The 20,820-nt window shown below is 42.3% G+C and overlaps 1 protein-coding gene across 5 annotated transcripts in view; it reads right to left on the minus strand.

The window, feature by feature from the left end:
- Positions 1–1,957: 1,957 nt before the first annotated feature.
- The window catches only part of RASGRF2 (Ras protein specific guanine nucleotide releasing factor 2), a 235,114-nt gene continuing 216,251 nt past the window's right edge, over positions 1,958–20,820 (minus strand). For all 5 annotated transcript variants that reach the window (XM_081826629.1, XM_081826628.1, XM_081826627.1 and 2 more), the window contains 6 exons: positions 19,752–19,836; positions 16,828–17,025; positions 11,611–11,690; positions 10,550–10,667; positions 9,894–9,962; positions 1,958–6,428 (listed from right to left, as the gene is read on the minus strand). In XM_081826629.1, the coding sequence (XP_081682755.1) occupies positions 6,336–6,428; positions 9,894–9,962; positions 10,550–10,667; positions 11,611–11,690; positions 16,828–17,025; positions 19,752–19,836 (643 nt within the window). In that variant the 3' untranslated portion in view covers positions 1,958–6,335. The remainder of the gene's footprint in view (positions 6,429–9,893; positions 9,963–10,549; positions 10,668–11,610; positions 11,691–16,827; positions 17,026–19,751; positions 19,837–20,820) is intronic.

Genomic DNA, 20,820 nt, shown 5'->3' on the forward strand with positions numbered 1-20,820 from the left:
GAGTGGTTCTCTTTCAGAGTTTCTACTTCTTTTAATTATGACCCAAAGCAAAAATAAATGTTACCTTTGCATGGGGTCACTGACTGGGAGAGTGCATGAGGGAACCTTCTGGGGTCTGGGAAGTTTCCTGATTTGGGGGTGATTGTATGGGTCCATGCATGTGTGAAAATGCCTCAAGCTGTGCACATAGCATGCAAGTGCCTCACTTTGTAATGGTCCTACCTCAGTTAATATATATGCTATCATTTTGACCTAGCTTACACCGAATCGAAATTTTTACAAAACCATACTTACCCTTTCTACATATGATATATTCAGATATTTTCTAGGCTCTTCTGTGTTATTTCATTAAAGCATTTGCAGATTGAGACCAAACTGACTGCATGATCTTCTAGAGAGTCAGGGTTCCCAGTTTGCACGTTCTATCATAATGGACCATGGTCTCTCCAGCCCCTGGGGGCCTCCTCCAGCAGAACGGGCAGGAAGCTGGAGGTCTCTGGGGTGACGAGCCTCTCCGTAGGCTGGGCTCTGCGGGTTGGGGTTAGAAGTGAGGGGGGAAGGGGCAGTTGAGGCTTATTTCCTCCAAAATAGCTCTTTTGTGGGCACACTCTTTCCAGTCATTTCAGACACCAGTTGAAATAAATCTAGTGACCCTGAAGGAACCCAGATCCCAGGTCCAGAAAATGATGACGTGTTGATGAGCATGGAGAGGTAGAGTTTAAAGAATGGCAGTTACAATGAGAAACTCCTCTTTTTCTTTTTTCCCCAATTCCTTTCTAATGGACATTTAGTGTTCCCCACTCCCCAAGACCCCCCTCTTACCTCAAGCCCTCATCTCTTACAGGGTCATTTTACAGAAGTTAGTAAGGTCAGAAAAGAAGTGGGCACATCGCTGAGAAAATGGGGTGCTGCTTTCCTTTGGGGGACCTGGCCATCGTGAAGCTTATGACAGGGGTGGGTAACAAGTGACTCAACATAATTCCACAGTTCAAAAAATCCTTCAAACATGATCCCTGTTGTATGCCATTTATCCCTTTCTCATCGCTGCCAACTCCCTTCAAAGTTCGGGGGCTCTCTCCACACCTAGTAGCCAGTGTGGCCACGTGGCTGGCTCTTGCCACACGGACAGGAACAGAAGTGAGGCGTGCAACTGCCCTATCACTTGCTTTAGAGGAAATCTGTCCTGGGCTTACTCTCTTTCCCACTCCTGAGTCCAGCTGGAGTCTGGATGTGGTGGCAGGCAAGGGCAATGCTGTGTGGGGTGGCCAACTCATTAAATGAGAAGAACCTGGGTTCCTGAATCCCCACCAGCCTCATTGCTCATTTCAGAATTGGAAAGGGAATCCAAGGAAATAGGAGACACCCAAATTCTTCCTTCCCTCAGTTCTCACTTGTGTGCAACAGCTGCATCATGCTCTCTTCAGCTCGGAATGTTAGCACAACCTCATCTACTTGACTAAAGTTAGAGTATTTTTATATACATTATTCCACATAGCCATTGCAGTAATTCTAAGGACAGATTCGCGTCTTATTTCATAGGTGAGGAACTTGGCCTCAGACGGCTCAGTAGCCCATCCGAGGTCGGAGTGATGGCCTGGCCAGGTCCCCTATGCACTCAGCCTGGTCATGAGTGTTGAGTTACCATTAGATGAACGGAGCTGTTTGGGCAGTAATGAGTTCTGTGTGCCTGGGGGTGTTCAAAGGTGGTCAGACGTGGGCTGGGGATGTCACAGGAAAGATTCAAGCACTGGAAAGACAGTGGGGCTTGATGGCGCTTGATATTTTTTCTGAGGTTCCCCCGAATTCTCTGACATTTTAGTGCCTGCAACGTAGGCTTCTTCCAAATTTTATTTTCTCCTGAACTTTAGAAGTAAATGAATATATCTGAGGAAGCCCATTGCTACAAAGAAGACGAGGTAGAAAAATGCAAAAAGAATCAATGAAGAGACTAATGAGATTTTCGAGAACCAAGAAAGGCAAAATTTAATTTGCATATAGGTATAAACCACACCCCACCTGGCAAGTGTTAGGCCATGGCACAAACCCCTCTGTCAGAGTCACAAACGTCAGCAGATTTGCAAAGTTACTGAACACAAACATTATACTTCTCAAAGTAACACACAGGTCTGTCCATCACACACACACACACACACACACACACATAACAAAGAAATGCATTTAAATAATTCTCTGCCAAAGAGAGATGAGGATGGCAATCACGCTACCTCACATTTGGACAGCACTTTACAGTTTACAACCTAACTCATTTTGTCCTGAAGACAGCTCTGTGAGGTAGGCAGCACAGGAATCAAGATTAGTTCCATTTTGCAGATGAGGGAACGGGCTCAAGGAGGCTTTAGCACTGGCCTCAGGTTTCCCAGCTCACAGATGGACATCCGGGCCTTGGGCTCAGGGCCAGGGCACCTCGGCCGGCTCTTCCACAACTGCCTTTCTAGGGAAAAAACGAAATGGACTGTGCAAAAGACAGTGGTTCAACATCCAGGAGAACTCTTCTTTTTCTTGGGCAGATGAGATCAAGTACAATCAACACTAACGTTAATCTCAGGCTGTGTGGTGGCCAAGATGAATAATTTTCTCAGTCATCCCTGTGTTTATACCTACAACCAAATGGTTGTTTTCTACTCCAGCTCTGCCCTATCTTGATTTTAAGTCACAGCCATGGGAAAAAAAATGATGCTGTGATTAGATTTCATTGACTCAAGTCTTATTATCAGGATTCACGTAGCGGCATCTGTAATCAAGTCATTATCTACACTTATAATCGGCTGTCTTACTGAAATGAAAATGAACCACGTTCATGTATTCCTTCTGGCTGTGGACATTAGCCTGGCTCTATTCTTTAGCCATAAATAATATATAATTTATTTCACCATGTAATATATATCCCATATATAGTATATCCTATTTCAATAGCAGTAAATATGATAAAACTTCACAGGTTGAATTAAAAAAAATCTTTAGAGCAAAGAGAAAGATTTTTTTTTTCCAGGGGGAATGAAATCAAACTTTGCAAAGAAAAGCTAAATAAAATCCTTTATTTTAAAATATAAGTTATTCTGGAGGGGGGAATAACCCCTCTATTGCATTATTTTTTTAGTTAAGAATTTAAAAAGTGGCCCAGTCATTGTCGACCCAAGTTTTGTCTTGTATAGTGAGAGAAGAGGTAGTAACCCATCATCATATACTCCAAATGGGAATGTGACAGTTTTTTCTCTTCTAAGTTATTCAGTATCTATGAGTTTCATTTGTTTTTAAGCAGTACTTTAAGATGTATGAAATCTAACAAACATTAATGGGGGCTTTGTGGGAGAGCCACTTGAAATACTGCAACCGTAGTTTAAAATTCTCTCTTTAAATTCCTTCAGAGAAACACTAAGGAAAAGTGACAACACTCCACTTCATGCCTAAACCTGTCACATAATACGTTGGCTTAAGTAAGAGATTTGTCCCTGCAGCAAAACTGGATGTTAATAACCAAAGGCATCCCCTAAAAGTCCCAAGATAATTTCATGGACAGTACAAAATGTGGGCATTCATCTGAAAGCATGAAATTGGCTTTTACTTCTGATTTTCTAGGTTAATTTTGCAATAATGCAAGTGTTTGCTATTTGGTTGTTAGGGGCTGGCCTGCTTTCTGCTCTTAGAAGTGGGTTTCATATAATGGAATAAGGGCAGACACAGCTGGGAGTGCACACCCCAACAATAAATACAAACTTGAAAGGCAGAAGAGGATGGGTGCTTTAACAATCAGAAGCACTGCAAATTGCTCTTGGCGATTTTAAATGTGACCAAATTGAGTTTTTTAAAAATGCACATTCTTATCCCAGATGGTCCAGAAGTGGTGCAGATCATCAAAAGGAGCTCCCTTGGAGGTAGAGTTCTCTCTTTTTGCAGTTCCAGCAAGGTTTCAGACTCTAGTAAGGAGGAGGGGCATGTAACTTAAGAAAACTCTAAGGGTCACCATAGCAACTAACGGTGCCGTAGCCGACCACTGGGGGGCGCTTCCAACATTTTGCAGGAAATAGGCGACACAGCTTTGTCACTAAGTTGAGGAAACCCTGGCTCTCCAGAAGGGGAGGAGCATTTGGAAATTCCTCTCTCTCTCATTTTTCTTTAGTAAGAAGGGCTTTAGTGCCTCTGGGAATATTTGGGTCAGAGAAATAAGGGTCCACACACCGAATGACCTCTTCCCCTCTGGAAGACTTTGCAGACTTCAAAGCAGAGCGCATGGACCTGTCCACATGTTGTTTTGCCTGAAACTACTATGTGTGTGGTCCTGTCACTGATTTTTCCTGGTTTTAGTCCACCTTCCAAGACTATGTTTTTGAGCCAAAAAAGTTAAGCTTTATTTTCCTTTTCTTCGGCAAGACCTTGAGGTGCTTGGTGAAGTTGACATATATTAGTTCAAACCCTCAGTATGTGAACACTGAGAAATAAATCGCAAGTTATGCATCGTTAGGATCCAAACAACCCATGCTTCTTATCATGCATTGAAATGCATCAACCTCTTACTCGAAACTAAAGAGAACAAACAAGCAACTTCTTAAAAAAAGAAAAAGAGAGCATTCATAAGTAACCCTCCTTGGGTTTAGTGCTACACTGTTGGCTAATATGACCTATTGAAAATAGTTTTGGAATGGTCTTAAAATATTATAAATATTTTCTTTTACTTACTTGTATTTCACTATATAGTTATGTACAGAGATGGCCCTTACCATGCAGGAAAAATGTACATTCTCCACCTCTATGGTATATTATCAACGCAAGTGCTTCCACTGGGCCTTATGAGCCAGCAAGCTGAATTTATTAGTCAGCCATTAGTTCTAACAAGATAATTAAAGTGCAAAGAAGGAGGGAAAACAGCTAGACAGATCAATTTTTTTCAATGTCAGCATCAATATACTTCATGCCTCTAGGAGAAACCATCAGGCGCAATAGGCTCAGATAACAATAACTCTGTATTTTTCCTCTTTCTTCTTTTAAAACAGAGCTCTCCCTGAGAAGAGAAGAGGGAGGTAAACGTGAGTTAGCCCTATTTCTTCAACAACCATCAAACCTGGGGACAGTAAGGTCACTTCCCCAGCACAGGGTAGCAGGCCTCACCCTGCATTTAGTCTTCGGAGAGAGGAGCTGTTGAGTGGTTGGTCCCATCTCCCATACGCGTAGAATATTTGCACTCATAAATATCCCAATATTTAAAAACAAAGATGACCGGGGAAGAACTGTCTACCAACAGCACACAAACGTGTGGGTTTTAAAAAGAAAATCCCATTAAACAATGTTTTAAAAAATACAACCAGTATTCATAGTGAGTGTAAAAATGATTTGTGTAAATCAGAAAAAAAAATCCCACATTCCTGTGGGGAGAGTGGAGGAGAAGGAGCCCAGCAAGGTGCAGAGATGACTTTTAAGTATGTCTGGTCACTCAGCCTAAAACCCCGTGGCCCTTTGTGGCCTTCCGTCCCATTCCACAGTTCCGTGGGTGAGGTGTGCGGGCACCTCTCTGCAAACTCTGCACCTGCGTCTTTGAGGGCACTGGCTTCTCAGGCCCCACAGCCTCAGGGAGAAGCCCCTACCCCACCTGAAGACAGCCCCTGGCTGGAATCCCCTGGGGCAAAGCCTACTGAGTGTTTACTTTTAAAAAAGTTACGTTCACGTGGCTGTCATCGTGTCTTTCTTGCCCTGTTGCCCAAAGACCAAAAAAGCAGTTTCAGAACATGCCATTCCTCCAGCGTAAATAGTTAGAATGCACTAAAAACCATGCACATGCTGTAGACTGAAATTGCTCATGTGGTGGCCCATCCCTACAGAGGAAGCCTCGGCTTTTCTGGAAGCTTGTAATACAGAAAATATGACAGAGGCAGTTATAAACCCTAAGAGAAGACTAGCAGATGAACCCAGGCCAGTGCAGTGCCAGACAAACCGCTCAGGCCTTTTCCACTCTCCTCGTCCGCGAGTTCTAACAGAGCACGGGAAGGCTTTGAAATCAACCTTCTTACCTGCTTCCTTAAAATGGCTACCTGCACCTCCTCTATGACCTTCCCTTATGAAAAACACACCATCAGCTCTACCAAGGATCAATGTTTTCGCCTTCCCACCCCAAGTCTGAAAGCATCTGTCTTTGACCCCAAACAGCTGGGCTTCCCTGGCTGGAGACAGAATTCCAGGTCCGTTCCATCTTCTTTGGTGCACGGAGGAGACTGCCTTTGGCTCCGTCCCCCGTCCTCTCGGCACTGTGGGAAGCATGGCATGCACTGTTCTATCCGTCCCGCTTTCCATGAGAATCCTACAGACTCAGGGGCGAAGCCGGACCTTCAAGCAGGGAGCCGAGGTTCAATTTTTAGTGACAGTTCATACAGCGTATCTTCATCTATGATGAGGGCTTTGTCAAGCAGGTACTGAGTGACCTGGAGGAACAGGGAAATCCTAGCTTTGGGTTCCTGCAGAACACGAGTATGCACACTTTCTGAACGGAATTGGGCACAATTCAACATTTTCTCTTGAACATTTGAAAATGTTATATCATGGTTTAAAAATCATTAATATATTCTCACTGTAAAAAAAAAAAGGAAGAAAGAAAGAGGGAGGGAGGGAGGGAGGAAGGAAGTAAGGAAGGAAGGAAAAGAAAAAGAAAGAAAAGGAAAGAAAGAAAGAAAGAAGAAAATCACACATTTCCAGTCCTCTCCCAGCTCTTCACCCCAGACACTTCCCTGAAGAGACACCACTGTTATCATCTGGTTTGTATTCTCCAGAGTGTTCTGGCTTTCTAGATATTACATGTTCTTATAGAAATCTTTTCTTCCCTTATAATCCTCAGATACACCTTATTGTGCTTTCGTCTCTTCAGTGTAAGTCAGTGAGAGCTCCCCATGTCAGTACATAGAATGTGAACTGCTGTACAGCATTAACATGTGATCTATCAGAGTTTATTTAACAATCTCTTATTGATGGGCGCTTAGTTGCTGTCAATATTTCACTATTACACAAAGTGACAGTGAAATCCTTATTAGCATGTTTGCTTAGTGCTCACATGGGAATGTTCCTTTGGGGTGGACCCTAGAAGTGAAATGAAAGGAAAGGACACTAAAATAAACATGTTGGGGCCTGGAGTATTTCTGTGGAAATACTGCTTTAATTTTATTGAGATACAATTTATATAAGAAAAATTAAGAGTTGGATTAGTTTTAGCATATATATCACAGCTTCAGGACCATTTCCCTACCCCAGGAAGTTCCCTCATTCAGCTTCCCTGTCAGTCTGCTCCCAGGAGCGGCCACTGCTACGGTTTCTAGTACCAAGCATTCGTTTTGTCTACTGGAGAATTTGATGGAAGCTGAAGCATACAGCACGTACTTGTGTGTCTAGCTTCTTTCATGCAGCATAATGTTTTGAAGTTCTTCCATATTATGGCGTATGTCACCAGCCTGCCCTGTCATTGCTGAGTGGTGCCGAGTCGTAGAGATACACCACATTTGTTGACCCCTTCATCTATTTATGGACACCTGGGCTGTTTCCAGTTTGCGGCTATTATCAAGAAATGCTATGAACATTTTATACAAGACTTTCAGTGGGCATGTTTTCATTCGCCCCTGGATAAATACCTAGGAGAGAAATTCCTGGGTCATAAGGTAGATGCATATTTAATGTTGGAAGAAATATCCACACCACACAGTTTTCTAAAGAGGATGAACCATGTTACTCTCACCAGCAAAGCAGAAGACATGTGGTTGCTCAGTTCATCAATTTTTAATTTTAACAGATGATGCAGATATAACCTCCCAAATTGCTGTAACATATAGTTTATAAGAGTACCTGGCATCCAACACTCTGAGGTTTGATATTACCAGTATTTTAAAATTTTGTTTATCTGGGGGCACCTGGGTGGCTCGGTCATTAAAGCGGCTGCCTTCGGCTCAGGTCATGATCCTGGGGTCCTGGGATTGAGCCCCGCATCGGGCTCCCTGCTCTGCGGGAAGCCTGCTTCTCCCTCTCCCACTCCTCCTGCTTGTGTTCCCTCTCTCGCTATCTCTCTCTCTGTCAAATAAATAAATAAAATCTTTCAAAATAAATAAAATTTTGTTTATCTGTAAGGTGAAAATGATGTCTTTATAATTTGCATTTTGTTTTCTTTCTCACTAGTGAAGTCAAACACTTAAAAAATATTTTAAATTTGTTTAAATGGCCAGTTTTGTTTCTTATTCTGTGAGCTACCTCACCTGTTCAAAGCTTTGCCGATTTTTCTCTTAAGTTGTTTATACTTTTCTTACAGACTTATAGGAATACTGTTATTCTGTCCCTTTGTTCTGCATGTTACAAATATCATCTCCTGGGGCGCCTGGGTGGCTCAGTCGATTAAGCGTCTGACTCTTGATTTTGGCTTAGGTCGTGATCTCTGGGTCGCGAGATCGAGCCTGTTGTCGGGCTCTATGCTGGGCATAGAGCCTGCTTAAGATTCTCTCTCCTGCTCCTTCTGCCACTACCCCACTTGCTGTCACATGTACTCTCTCTCTCTCTCTCAAAAGAAAAAATTAAAAAAAAAAATCACCTCCTAGCCTACTGGTTTTATTTTTGCTTTTTAAATAATTGCATTTTGTCATACAGAAGTTTTAATTTTGATGCAGCAAACTTAATCAAGCTTATCATTTACAGCTCATACGTTCTATAGAAGGTCTTTCAATCTAAAGGTTGTGGATATTTTGTACTATATTTTATTCAAATAATTGAATATTTCTTTTTATATTTAGGTAATGAACTCATCTGGAATTTTTTTGTGAATGGTATCAGATGGACAGCCAAAATTCCTATTCCCTTTACTTGACTGGTCAATTTCTTTCTGGCACTTTCTTGAAATGTCTCCTTTATTCCATATTAGATTTTCCTATAGACAAAATCTGCATCAGGACTGTATCCCACTCCACTGAATTTGTACTCCTATGCCAATGTAGTCCTGCTTTATTGGTTATAGTTTTAGGATATGTATCTGTATCTGGTAGGGAAAGCTCTTTCTTACTCTTTATTTTTCAAAAATCCATCTGGTTTTTTGTTTTGGTTTTTTGTTCTTGTTGTTCTGTTTGTTTTGTTTTGGCCTGTCTAAGCTTTCTTATGAGTTTCATGACAAGTTTGTCAAGTACCATGAAATATTAAGGAAAAAATGGCTGTGAGTTTTATGGGAATCTTCTGTACTACCTTCTTAATTTTTCTGTAAAGTTAAAATGATTCTAAAAAATATCTATTTAAAAATGAAGGAAAGAAGGAAGGAAGGAAGAGAGAAAGAAAGAGGAAGAAAGAAAGAAAGAAAGAAAGAAAGAAAGAAAGAAAGAAAGAAAGAAAGAAAGAAAGACCAGCTGTGGCTGGGATGGAGGAAGAAAGGGGATATATGATGTGAGACGAATTTTGAAAGATGAGTAGAGGCCTTGTAATGTAGGACTTATTGGACACATCAAGACTTTTTCTTTCTTTATCTGAAGAGCAATGAAAAACCTATAAAATATTTTACACAAGGGACAAACATATCTTGCTTTGTGTTTCAGAGAGTTCTATTTGGCTGCAATTTGTAGAATGGATTTTGCATTCTAGAGTGAATGCAAGTAGACCAGGTAACAGATATTGGTAGCTTGGGCCAGGATGGTAATGGGGTAGACAGATTTATGAGAAATAGAGAATATATAATCAATAGAACTTGATAAATTGGTGTTCTTTTTGCCTTCTTTCTTTCTTTCTCAATCAGAGTTGCCAAAGACCTGTCTTTTTATTTTATTGGTTTTTTTCTGTGAGTCAGCTTTTGATATTATCGATCAACTTTACCACTGTTTCTAATTCATTAATTTCCACTTTTTTCTTTATTAATTCCCTTAACCGCCACACAATATTACCTTTGGCTGATGGTCTATTCGATAGCAAGTCTGCTGGAATTGGCGTATCTCTCTGATGATGTGTGATATCTAAGAGAGAAACAATAAGAACAAAAGCAAAGCAAAAGTATTTCCTTGTATTGCAACACATTCTTCCGGGCCCTATGCACAAGTCATCAGGCACTTTCTCCAGCAAAGTGCCAGAGCCCAGCCCTATCATTTTCTATGCCCAGCCAGGGCTTTCTTGCCCTTCAATGAGCCACATGAAATGCAAAGGGCAAGAAGATACTGACTTCACAATCAGGGGAACAGTTGGCCTGGGTGACCTCCGGTCCAGCAAAGGCAAGCTCTGGGTGTTACTGTCCTTGGGCTCCTTGTTGTAACTTGGTGCTCTGAACCCCGTTGTCCAGCAAGAAGCCTTCAGCATCTGTCTGTCACTGTTCCGTCTCAGAAAGTCATCCCTGGAGCTTCATTCCCCACCCCTTTGCCCAGACCGCATGCAAGCTGCAATACCCCTGCTGAAAATCGCTTCAATCAGCCGCAGCAGATATGAACCCCGGTGTCCCCCATCTCTTCCATCGCAAAATGAAAAAGCAAACAGTGAGCTCCGTGACTTAGCCCTTCTCTTTAAACCACTGCAGTCACTGAAACAGGCTGATGATGAAAGGACCACCTACCATTCTCATCTTGGAGAAATTAACAAGGCCTTCCTCGGTAAAGTTTGGTGTTCCCTCTTCAATAAACGCCAGGTCCGTCAGGTACATCCCCAGATAAGGAACAGCTGGGGGGTTACAGCTGCAAAACCAAGAGACACTGTTCTCAAGCGCACTCACCAAATAGAGACTCCCCTCCCGTGTTTCACAGGAAGCAACCGTGTGGCTTCAATCCTGAAGAATAAAGTCTTTTAATTCCGTCTGCACAAGCACACTCATGGTATTAAGAGTTTTCAATACATCTCACAACAGAATAGAAGAGAAAATCACAGCCTTATGTTTTACATGTGCTTGGGACGATGGCATGTTCGAACAACAGGCTGTCTTACAGACAAATACAGAGTATGTGCTAGTGGTACTCGTCTGCAGTACTTGTAAACTGGCCGCACTTTCCAGGGAGTAAGAGCATGGAGGAACCTCCAAGAACTGGGGAGAAAAATCAAGGTGATTAGAGCCTGTAAAGCTTGTTTTCTGCTTTCGCCAGGATTTCAATGTTTTAGAAGGTACAGACCTAATGAATATCACCACTGCACTCTAAAGTGATGCCTTCTCTGTTTTTGTTTTGTGAGGGGCGTACCTTGGTCTTCTCAGAGTCAAGAGTGAGGAGGACATGGGCTTTTGAGCCAGAGAGAACTAACTGGGTCTGCGTCCCAGCATAACCACTTGCTAAGGGATGCTGGGCAAACTCTGCGAACCACAGTCTCCTCGTTGTGCTTAGATTAATAAATACCAAATCAAGAAACTTTTTATAGTAGATGGTTTGATTTTAGAGTAAAAGATGATGATATTTTCTTCTTATCTGGGATAGTCTGCATGCCACCATTATGTCCAAAAGAAACTTAATGTATATGCACAGTCTTTCAAATGTAAAGAAGAATCAGGAAAATACCTAGATGATGGAAGTTCTTCCCCATTTGTTTTTCTTTTCAAAGCAAAGTAGGAGGTGGGCCACTATTTGTATACTGTATATATTTAAAAAATACATTTCTGCATTATGAATAACTTAATGATTAAGATAAACATACTTTTTAAGGGTTTCTCTGAGATTTTTAAATCTTCCTTCAGATGAAACCGTCTTCTGAAGCTTGTCCATGAGAGCTTTCGTCTGGAAAGAAACAAACAACTTAGCCTGTCGTGAAAATACTCCTATGGTTTGACAAGATGGGTGAGTTACCAAGAGATCCTCACTTCCCTTCCATAGTGGCAGGTGTTGATACCTTTGTCAGACTGTTGTGATACGATTTTCAAAGTACAGACTGAATTTGATGTTAAAAAAAAAAAAAAAAAACTTGTGGAGAAGAGGGACTATACTGCTCATTTAGCCAAAAAGAGGAAAATGTGTAGAAAAGAAAAAGTGCGATGCACGAGAAATTAGGGACTTAAAGAATTGAAAAAGCACATGTTGACTTAGGGAATCTTAAATGGGAGGTCTCACGTCAGGTGGTTTTCACGGTGAATCTTTTTGGGTGTTAATTTCCAAATCAACAAGACACAGATTTGGTTGCTTGGCTATCTTCTGCTACAAAGGTTTTGTGACCAACTTCCTCAACTTGTTAGAGAAGTATAACTGACATTTACCAAGAGATAAAACTGTTGTTGACGTTGATCTGGAGTTTCTCGCATGGACATGGGAGAATGGTAGGGCGGCCCTTGGGGATGATGACCCACTCCTAGTAATACCCATGCCCGGGCAGACTGGCAGGGAAGAGCACTTGGAATGCCCAGGTTGCGACTCCTCAGACTACTCTCAGTCTGGAAAGGAGCTGCATGCTTCATGAGAGCTTTCAGAATGACTCAAAGGGCTGCCTTCCCCATCCTGGTTCCTGAGGACTCTGAAAGAAGATAGCTAGCAAGGCCTGGGCAGGGGTGGCAGGGTCGGGGGATGGGATGGGGCCGGGTGGGCCCCCTGCCTGGCCCAGAGCTGACCTTGGGCTGAAAGAAGGTGCACAAATATAGTCTATCCTATAGCCACAGATCTAATTTGGTGGGCTCCTGACTGCACATTCGACCAGGCCTTCTGGATGTCTCCCAGCCTGGACTCAGACCTGAAGAAGAGACAGTTACAGAGCAGATGGGGTGATGAAAGAGTCTGAAGCAGGGCATATCTGCAACCAGGCACTACCTGTGATGAGACCGAAGTCCTGGGACCGGGACGACAGACCATTACCCGTTCTAAAGCCACTCTGAGTGACACATACACGTGATTGAAATGGTATATTCTACTTAATGCTTCTACAGGTAGTATATTCAAATTTGAAAAAAATATTTTAATATCAGTCTTATCACCCCTATTCTGTAGTCAGTTACCCCTAAAGCCTCATCCTGAAAAGACATGGGTATCACTTAAGTCGACTACAGGGAAGGCCTACTGTTTTCTTTTCTTTTTTTTTTTCTCAAGTTTTTATTTAAATTCCAGTTAGTTGACGTACAATGTAATATCAGTCTCAGGTGTAGAATTCAGTGATTCATCACTTACATACAGTACCCAGTGCTCATCACACCGAGTAACCTCCTTAATGCTCATCACCTGTTTAACCTATCCCCTCCCCCCCCCACCCCCAGCCCACCTCCCCTCCAGTAACCCTCAGTTTGTTCTCTAGAGTTAAAAGTCTGTTTCCTGGCTTGCTTCTTTTTTTCCCCCCACAATGTTCATCTGTTTTGTTTCTTAAATTCCACAAATGAATGAAATCATATGGTATTTGTCTTTCTCTGATTGACTTATTTTGCTTGGCATAACATTCTCTAGCTCCATCCACGTCATTGCAAATGGCAAGATTTCTTTCTTTTTTATGGCTAATATTCCACGTGTGTGTGTGTGTGTGTATACATACATCCTGCATCTTCTTTTATCCATTCATCAGTCAATGGACATTGGGCTCTTTCCATAATTTGGCTATTGTTGATAATGCTGCTATAACCATCAGGGTGTATGTGTCCCTTTGAATGGGTATTTTTGTATCCTTTGGGTAAATACCTAATAGTGCAATTGCCGGATCATAGGCCTAGTGTTTTCTTAAAGAAGATTTAAGAATCCCTTGGTACCAACCTCAGATGAAAAAGGAAATAGGGGAAGGAAAATGTAAGAGAAGGCAGAGGACTGACTTACTGACCTTGATGAAGTGTGACAATGTGTGTGACAGGATAATATGCTCTTTGCATCCAGTGTCCAATGGCTAAGGCTACCATTGCCTTAGGAAGAGGCAAAAGCAAGCCACAACAAGGGCGTCAGTATCCAGTTTTTAGATTCTGATATAGCTGTTTGAAGCCCATTTTAGAAACAGTATTCTAACACCCATTCATCATAAAAGCTATCAAAAAACTAGGAAGAGAGAGTAGTTTCCTCAGTTTTATAAAAGCATCTACAAAATACCTGTAGCTAGCACTATCCTTAATGGTGAAAGACTGAATGCTTTCCCCACAAGATTGAGAACAAGGGAAGAATGTCCTTTCTCACCACCTTTATTCAACATAGTATTGGAAGTTTAGCTAGAGCAATAAAGCAAGAAAAGGAAATAAAAGGTGTATGAATTATGGGGCGCCTGGGTGGCTCAGTCGTTAAGCATCTGCCTTCAGCTCAGGTCATGATCCCAGGGTCCTGGGATGGAGCCCCGCATCGGGCTCCCTGCTCAGCGGGGAGTCTGCTTCTCCCTCTCCCACTCCCCCTGCTTGTGTTCCTGCTCTAACTGTGTCTCTCTCTGTCAACTAAATAAATAAAATATATAAAAAAAAGGCGTATGAATTAGAAAGAAAGTACTAAGATAGTTCCTATTTATAAGTGACAATTGTGTAGAAACCCCAGGGACTCTACAAAAAAAGCTCCTAGAACTGATCAGTGAGTTCAGCAAGTTTGCAGACAGAAGACCAACACGACAAAAATCAATGACATCTGTATAGACTAACAATGAATGTGTGGAAACCAAAATTGAAACCACAGTAACATTTAAAATTTGTCCAAAGAAAATGAAATATTTAGGCATAAATCTAAAAAATTTACACAGGACTTATATTTTGAAAATTTCAAAATGCTGATTTAAGAAAGCCTAAAGAAATGGAGAGACAGACTGTGTTTGTGGACTGGAAGACTCGACAGAGTAAAGATGTCAGTTCTCCTCAAATTGATGGTTTAATGAAATTCCAATAAAAATGTCAGTAAAGTTTTTTTAGACATAATTTTTTTACTAAAATTTATATGGAAAGTCGCAGCACCTAGAGTAGCTAAAATAATTTTACAATAAAGTGGGAGGGATATAGAAAGAACTCTCAGATCTCAAAGGTAAAAAAAATCCAATTAAAAAATGAGCTGCAGACATTTCATTGAAGAGGATAAACAGATGGCAAACCAGCATATGAAAAGATATTTAACATCATTAGCCATTAGGAAATGCAAATTTAAACAATAATGAGGTATCAAAATGGCTAAAATAAAAAACAGTGATAACACCAAATGCAGGCAGGAATTTGGAAAAACTGTTCATTCATACTTTGCTGATACAAGTATAAAATGGTACAGCCACTCTGGAAAAGAATTCAACAGTTTCTTATTAAGCTAAACGCACAATTGCTATACGATCCAGCATTTGCACTCTTGGGCATTTATCCCAGAGAAAAGAAAACTTACAGTCACACGAAACCTATACGTGAATATGCATAGCAGCTTCATTTGTAACAGCCCCAAAATGAAAACAACCCAGATGTTCTTCAAGGGACGAATGGTGAAATTTCCTCTATTTATACCATGAATACTACTTAGCAATAAAAAGAAATGAAGTATTGATACATGAATAGATCTCAAGGGAATTTTTAAAAAGGCAATCTCAAAATGTCATCTACCATATGATTCCATTTATATAATGTCCTTGAAATGATGAAATTTTATAGAGATGAGAAACAGGTTTTTGGTTGCCAGAGTTAGGGAGGGGGCAGGGAGGAAGCAGCTATGGCCATGAAAAGCGTGGCAGGAGGGATCCTGGTCATAGCACTGTGTTGTATCTTGACTGCAGGGGTAATGAAAGTGCATAAAAGTAAATACACACAGGCCCAAATGAGCATATATGTAAAACAGATCGTCTGAATAAGGTTAGTGGATGTTACCAATGTTAACTTTGTGGTTGGGATATGTTTTCAGTTACACCAGAGGTTACACTGGGGGGCACTAGGTGTAGGGTGCAGGGTATTTCTATTAGTTCTTCCAAACTGTACATGAACCTACATGATCTCAACATAAAAAGTGTTTGTTTGCTTTTTAAACAGTACTTATAAAAGCTGTGGCTTTTGTTTGCAAGGTCCAGGCTTTGATCACAGACAAAAGAATTTGCCTCTGGCACCAGGAGGACTTGGAGGAGTCTGGAAAATCCCCCCACCGCCCTTTAAGAGGGCCAGGGTAGTTATCTACTAATGAAGAGTTAGCCGGCCCACCAGGGATCACCAAGGACAGGGCAGCCTGTAGGAGAGGGGCCAGTGGGAGCCAACGAGGGCTGAAGGGGAGGTGAGGTCAGCTAAGCCCCCCTGTTCCTGGGCAGGCCGGGCAGACCACACATACACCACGCACGGGCAATTCACGGTGGCCTGCGCCTGGTGACCAACTAGCAGAAGACCACAACAGGAGACCAGCGGGTGTCCACGGCCTCCCAGAAGCCCAGGGGAGCCCTCCCCAACACCCACCCACACCCAGGGAGAAGGCCAGGAGAAAGGGCAGTGGGGAGATTGTGATTTCATTTGAATCTTGAAAATATCGAATGAAAATGATAGGCATGAACAAGGTGAGTCCAATTAAAAGAAAATTATGAAAGTTTCCGGCACACAAGTCTTTATGCCAAAAGGTTATTACATAAATGACAAAAAAAAGTGAACATTGAGGCCCTAGGGCATTTATACGCTTACTTTGGGGAGAAAGAACAGGTCCGTGGGGCACTGCTGTGTTCACTTGGAATCAACGGGCCTTCTCTAAATAATTTAGGAAACAACTCCTGACTGTCAACCGCACCGTTTGAAGTTGTCCCCAAATATGTTATAATGAATGCTTTGGGGTCGTATTTGCTTTTCTTAAACTAACCAATTAGAAGTGCGCACGAGTGGAATCAATCAGGTGGTAAGATAGCAGTAATTACCCACGTTAGCACCTTTCTTTGGCAACTGAGCTGCTTGATTCAGTTAATTATTTCCTAATGAGTAACGTTTCACCTGGGCTCTGGTCTCCTGGCTTGTCCTCTCAGCAGCGGGCTCTGTGGCACACTGCTGCTCACCTGCTTGGACACCTTGGCCCAGGTTTTCTTCAGCCTGTAGATGGCACTTCTGTTTAAGGCTGAGGTGATCTCCAGGACGCCATTGTAGTTGTGCAGGCATCGGCAAATGTCCGCCACGGCCACCCACTTCTCTATCGCGACGGTGCGGGAGCTGACGTCGGCATAATTCATTATCTGGGACGCCACCAGGTTACTCATCTGAGACAACGGAAAAGCCAAGAGAGGCCAGCTAAGAGCCAAAGAAATGCATTCAGGCACAGCGCCTGGATCACCCATAGAAGTGTCGGGAAAACAGGGTGCCAAGGGACATGGAGATCAAAGTCCACATTTAGAGACCAACCTTCCGAGAGGACTACAGTGTGTAGTAATAATAATAGCAACAAGAAACCAATGGCAACCTGTTCATCCTCCGAGTGAACAGAGGGATTGTTTGGAATCAACATGTTGAGGGAACAGGTCATTTTTTTTAATCAGTAATTTTGATGAAGGAGTTATTTCCAGTAACTACTGAGGAAATGGAAAAGAATGAGTAATTCCTGAAGAATGGCAACCTTTGCTGATGATGGGTTTCACTCCTTGGGGCCTCTCCACATGCTCCTTCGCCCCTCACAGGTGGGGACCAGGAAACCCCAGGTAGCACAGAGAAAGAAAAGACATTTACCCCCAATCAAATCAAACTCTAACCTGATCAGCCCTCAACCCAGACACATTTAGGGACAGGGGAGGAGAGAACATTTATTCCTTCTTATCTCGCTGGATTTTTTCCCACCAGAGTGAACAGGACCTATAGTGTTTCAAGGGTAAGAACTGTAATGCTATTAGTTGAAACCAAGAGAAAAAGAGGCAGTTGGCGCAGCTCAATGCTTAGAATATAGAAAGGAAAAGGACAGTTTAGGATTACTAACAAAGGGAATGCAAGTCTGTAATCTTACATCCATACACTTAATCTAGTGAGTGTACCAATTCTCTGACTATTCCACAGGTATTTTAGATCTCACAGTGTCTCAGAATTATCATTGTACATAGTCATTAAAAAATTACTTTGTACTGAGCACCTAGAATGGACGTGGCATTCGTTTAGGTTGTAAGAACAGGAAAAACAAATAACTCAGCATCCCCGACCTCAAGGCACTGAGCCTAGTTAGGCAGAAAGGTGAAGGGAGGCAGAGACAAGTAAATATCACATAGTGAAAGGCAAAGCTGAGTCTGTATGGAGGGGTTTGAGGACATGGAGGTAGCAGGGGGTTATCTGGCCTAGTAGAGAGGAGGCTTCCAGAAAGAGGTCATCCTGCTATGAGTCCTAAAGGATGAGAAGGAGTTAGCCACTGCTTTCCATCGAAGGAGGAGAACATTTGAAAAGGGACAGAGGTAGAAGGCCTGGTGTAACAGAGGATGTGGCAGTCATCTGAGGAGCCCAGGGAAGCCACGAGAGAGACACAGATGCCCAGTAGGCAGGGCTCTTGTAGGCCACGTTGAGCAGCTGGGACTGGATCTTAAAGGTGAGAGGAAGCCGCTGACAGAATTTTGTCATGAAAGTGATATAATTAGATTGGTCTTTCAGAAAAGTTATTTCTGTGACACTGTGTAAAGAATGGGTTTGGGGGCAAGGAGAGGACAGTGGGGATGGTGAGGTAGGAGCTCCCCGAGAAAAGGATGAAAGGTCAAATCAAGGTTATGGCAGTAGGAAAGTAAGGGAAAAAAAGGTCTGAGACATATGTAGATTTATATATCGGGGAGTGAGGTGGGGTGGGTGACAGACGAGTCAAAGATGACCTCTAGATTCTCTGTCTGGGTGAGTGAGCAGTCTGGGCCACTACGCAAGACTAAGAACATGGCATAAGATGAAGGAGGCTTGGCAGGTCTGGGGAGTACTAACGATAAGAAACTCCATTTGCAATCCGTTGAAGAACGCACAGTGCAAGCAGCCATCCGAGTGGAGACGTGAGGGTCTGGAACCTGGGATGGAACCACTCATTTGATTGCTCATTATACCCAAGTGTGTGCATGGCACAGACGACAGAAGCTGATTTTCTACCGCAGGGGCTCTGCTTCTCAGGGGTCATGTGGCCTGTCCTCTAGGCAGCAGTGGCATGGATGCTCCTCATGCGATAACCTTCATGAGTATATATGTACTCTGCAGGTACCCTGCACAAAGCACTGTCTTGGGAATCTACACTGCTGTTTTGTACTGTGAGGCTGAATGACTTATTAATTTACCTACAGGGAGCCTCATAGTCTTCTTTTTCTTTTTTAATGTCATCATTATTCCTTTTATTGTCTTTTAGTAGAACTGCCTAGATAGGCCTGAAGATGCTCCCACATATGTGGTTCCGCCAAAGGATGAAAATCATTAGAACAAAACCAATTAGGAGTTGGTGGGTATAAAAGCAGCTCCTCGTCTTACTGCTGGAGAAAAGCAGAGCAGGGAGATGCACCAACAGCTGGTCACCATTGTGCACAGCTGCAGGAACACTGTAATTATGCTCAAAGGGGTCCCTTCCAACCCTGGAGCGCATATGCGCTGAATGTTCAGTAATAATGAGGATGATTTGTACTAACCCAACCTTACTGTCAGCAACACCACCGGGGACCAGTGACACAAGGGCTATTACAGCTCGTCAGTGTATGACCACGAAGTAATGATGATTATGATAACAATAATAGCCGCAATCTATGCATTATTGAGGACTTACCAGACTTGGGTACCATCAGAAGGGAATCTCTTATGTCTGGAAGTTAACTGGAAGTTATTACATCACTATGAGCTCTTAGAGAAGATTTAAGCTTTTTTTTTTTTTTTAAACTTTCATCAGTTTTGTGTAAAAAGTGGGGGGCAGACTTGCTTCATTTTAGAGAAGGAGTCTTAAGACCCTGATACTCAGCTCCCTATAACATGCCCAGGTTTTATTTTTATGGTTACTCACATCATTGAAGTGTTGGCTGGTTTTCATAATGTAAGGTGTTCTTTCATTTTTATCCAGCTTCATCCACCCCTGCCCAAGAAATTCTCTGTAAGTTCAAAACAGAAGAGAAAACCAATTAAGTTTTTTAAATGGTGGCTATGATCCTGAACAATGAGTATGAATATTATTTACATTAAATTTGACCATCTCAAATGAATTTTGGCTCATCTCCAGTATTTTGCCACTTGAGGCCAAAAAGAAAAAGATTTTTCAATTTCCACCTTTCTCTTATAAATGTTTGGAACTTTGTCCTTATTAGGATCACGATAAAGGCTTCTCTGAAATGGGAACACGATGACCAACACAAGAAGAATAAAGACGTTAAGTACTAACTCAGGAACCAAATTATTTTCCCTGGATCAGCTTAAAAAAATTTTAAGCCTTAGCAGAAGGGCTGAAAAATCCATCACTACCAAAAATGTTAATCACAAACAACATGTGTTCCTCCACTTTGCTCTGATATTCTCTAAGACGATGTCAAATTCACGAGCAGGGATTTTCCTTTGCTCTCCCCAGAGCCCAGAACAGGACACATGAGGAAGGCATGTAACACTGTTGTTACCACTTCATATGGGGAAGGCATTTACAGTGGTAGGAGCTCAGCCTGCTGGAAGGTCTGTCTTCTGAATAACATCCCTGCTCCCTCACTTCACTCATGAGCAGCCCACCAGATCACAGCAAGCAATGGACAGACAAGTTGGTGCATAAAGGAACTATTTTGTATAGGCATGACAAAAAATAACCTGAAATGAAATTACTCTGACACAGTCTTAATCCAGAAATGTTGAGTGAGTCCCTGCAAGAGGTTTTTTGTTCCTCCAAGTTCCTGCAAGGCTGTTGGGTATAAAGGTGTGGCAGTTCCACAGATGAAAATAATGGGTTGATATCCAAGCCAGCAGGGAGGAGAGGAGAGGAAGGGAGAATCCCAAGAAGAGACTGACCATAAGGGTTTGGCCTTTGCTCTTTCTCTTCCTCCAAGGAGGTCATGTTCATCTCCCCCACTGAATCCCCACTGCACTAGGCACTGTGG

The sequence above is a fragment of the Leptonychotes weddellii genome, chromosome 7 (assembly GCF_054177405.1).
Source record: "Leptonychotes weddellii isolate Sample4059 chromosome 7, ASM5417740v2, whole genome shotgun sequence".
In the NCBI taxonomy this organism is placed as follows: Eukaryota; Metazoa; Chordata; class Mammalia; order Carnivora; family Phocidae; genus Leptonychotes; species Leptonychotes weddellii.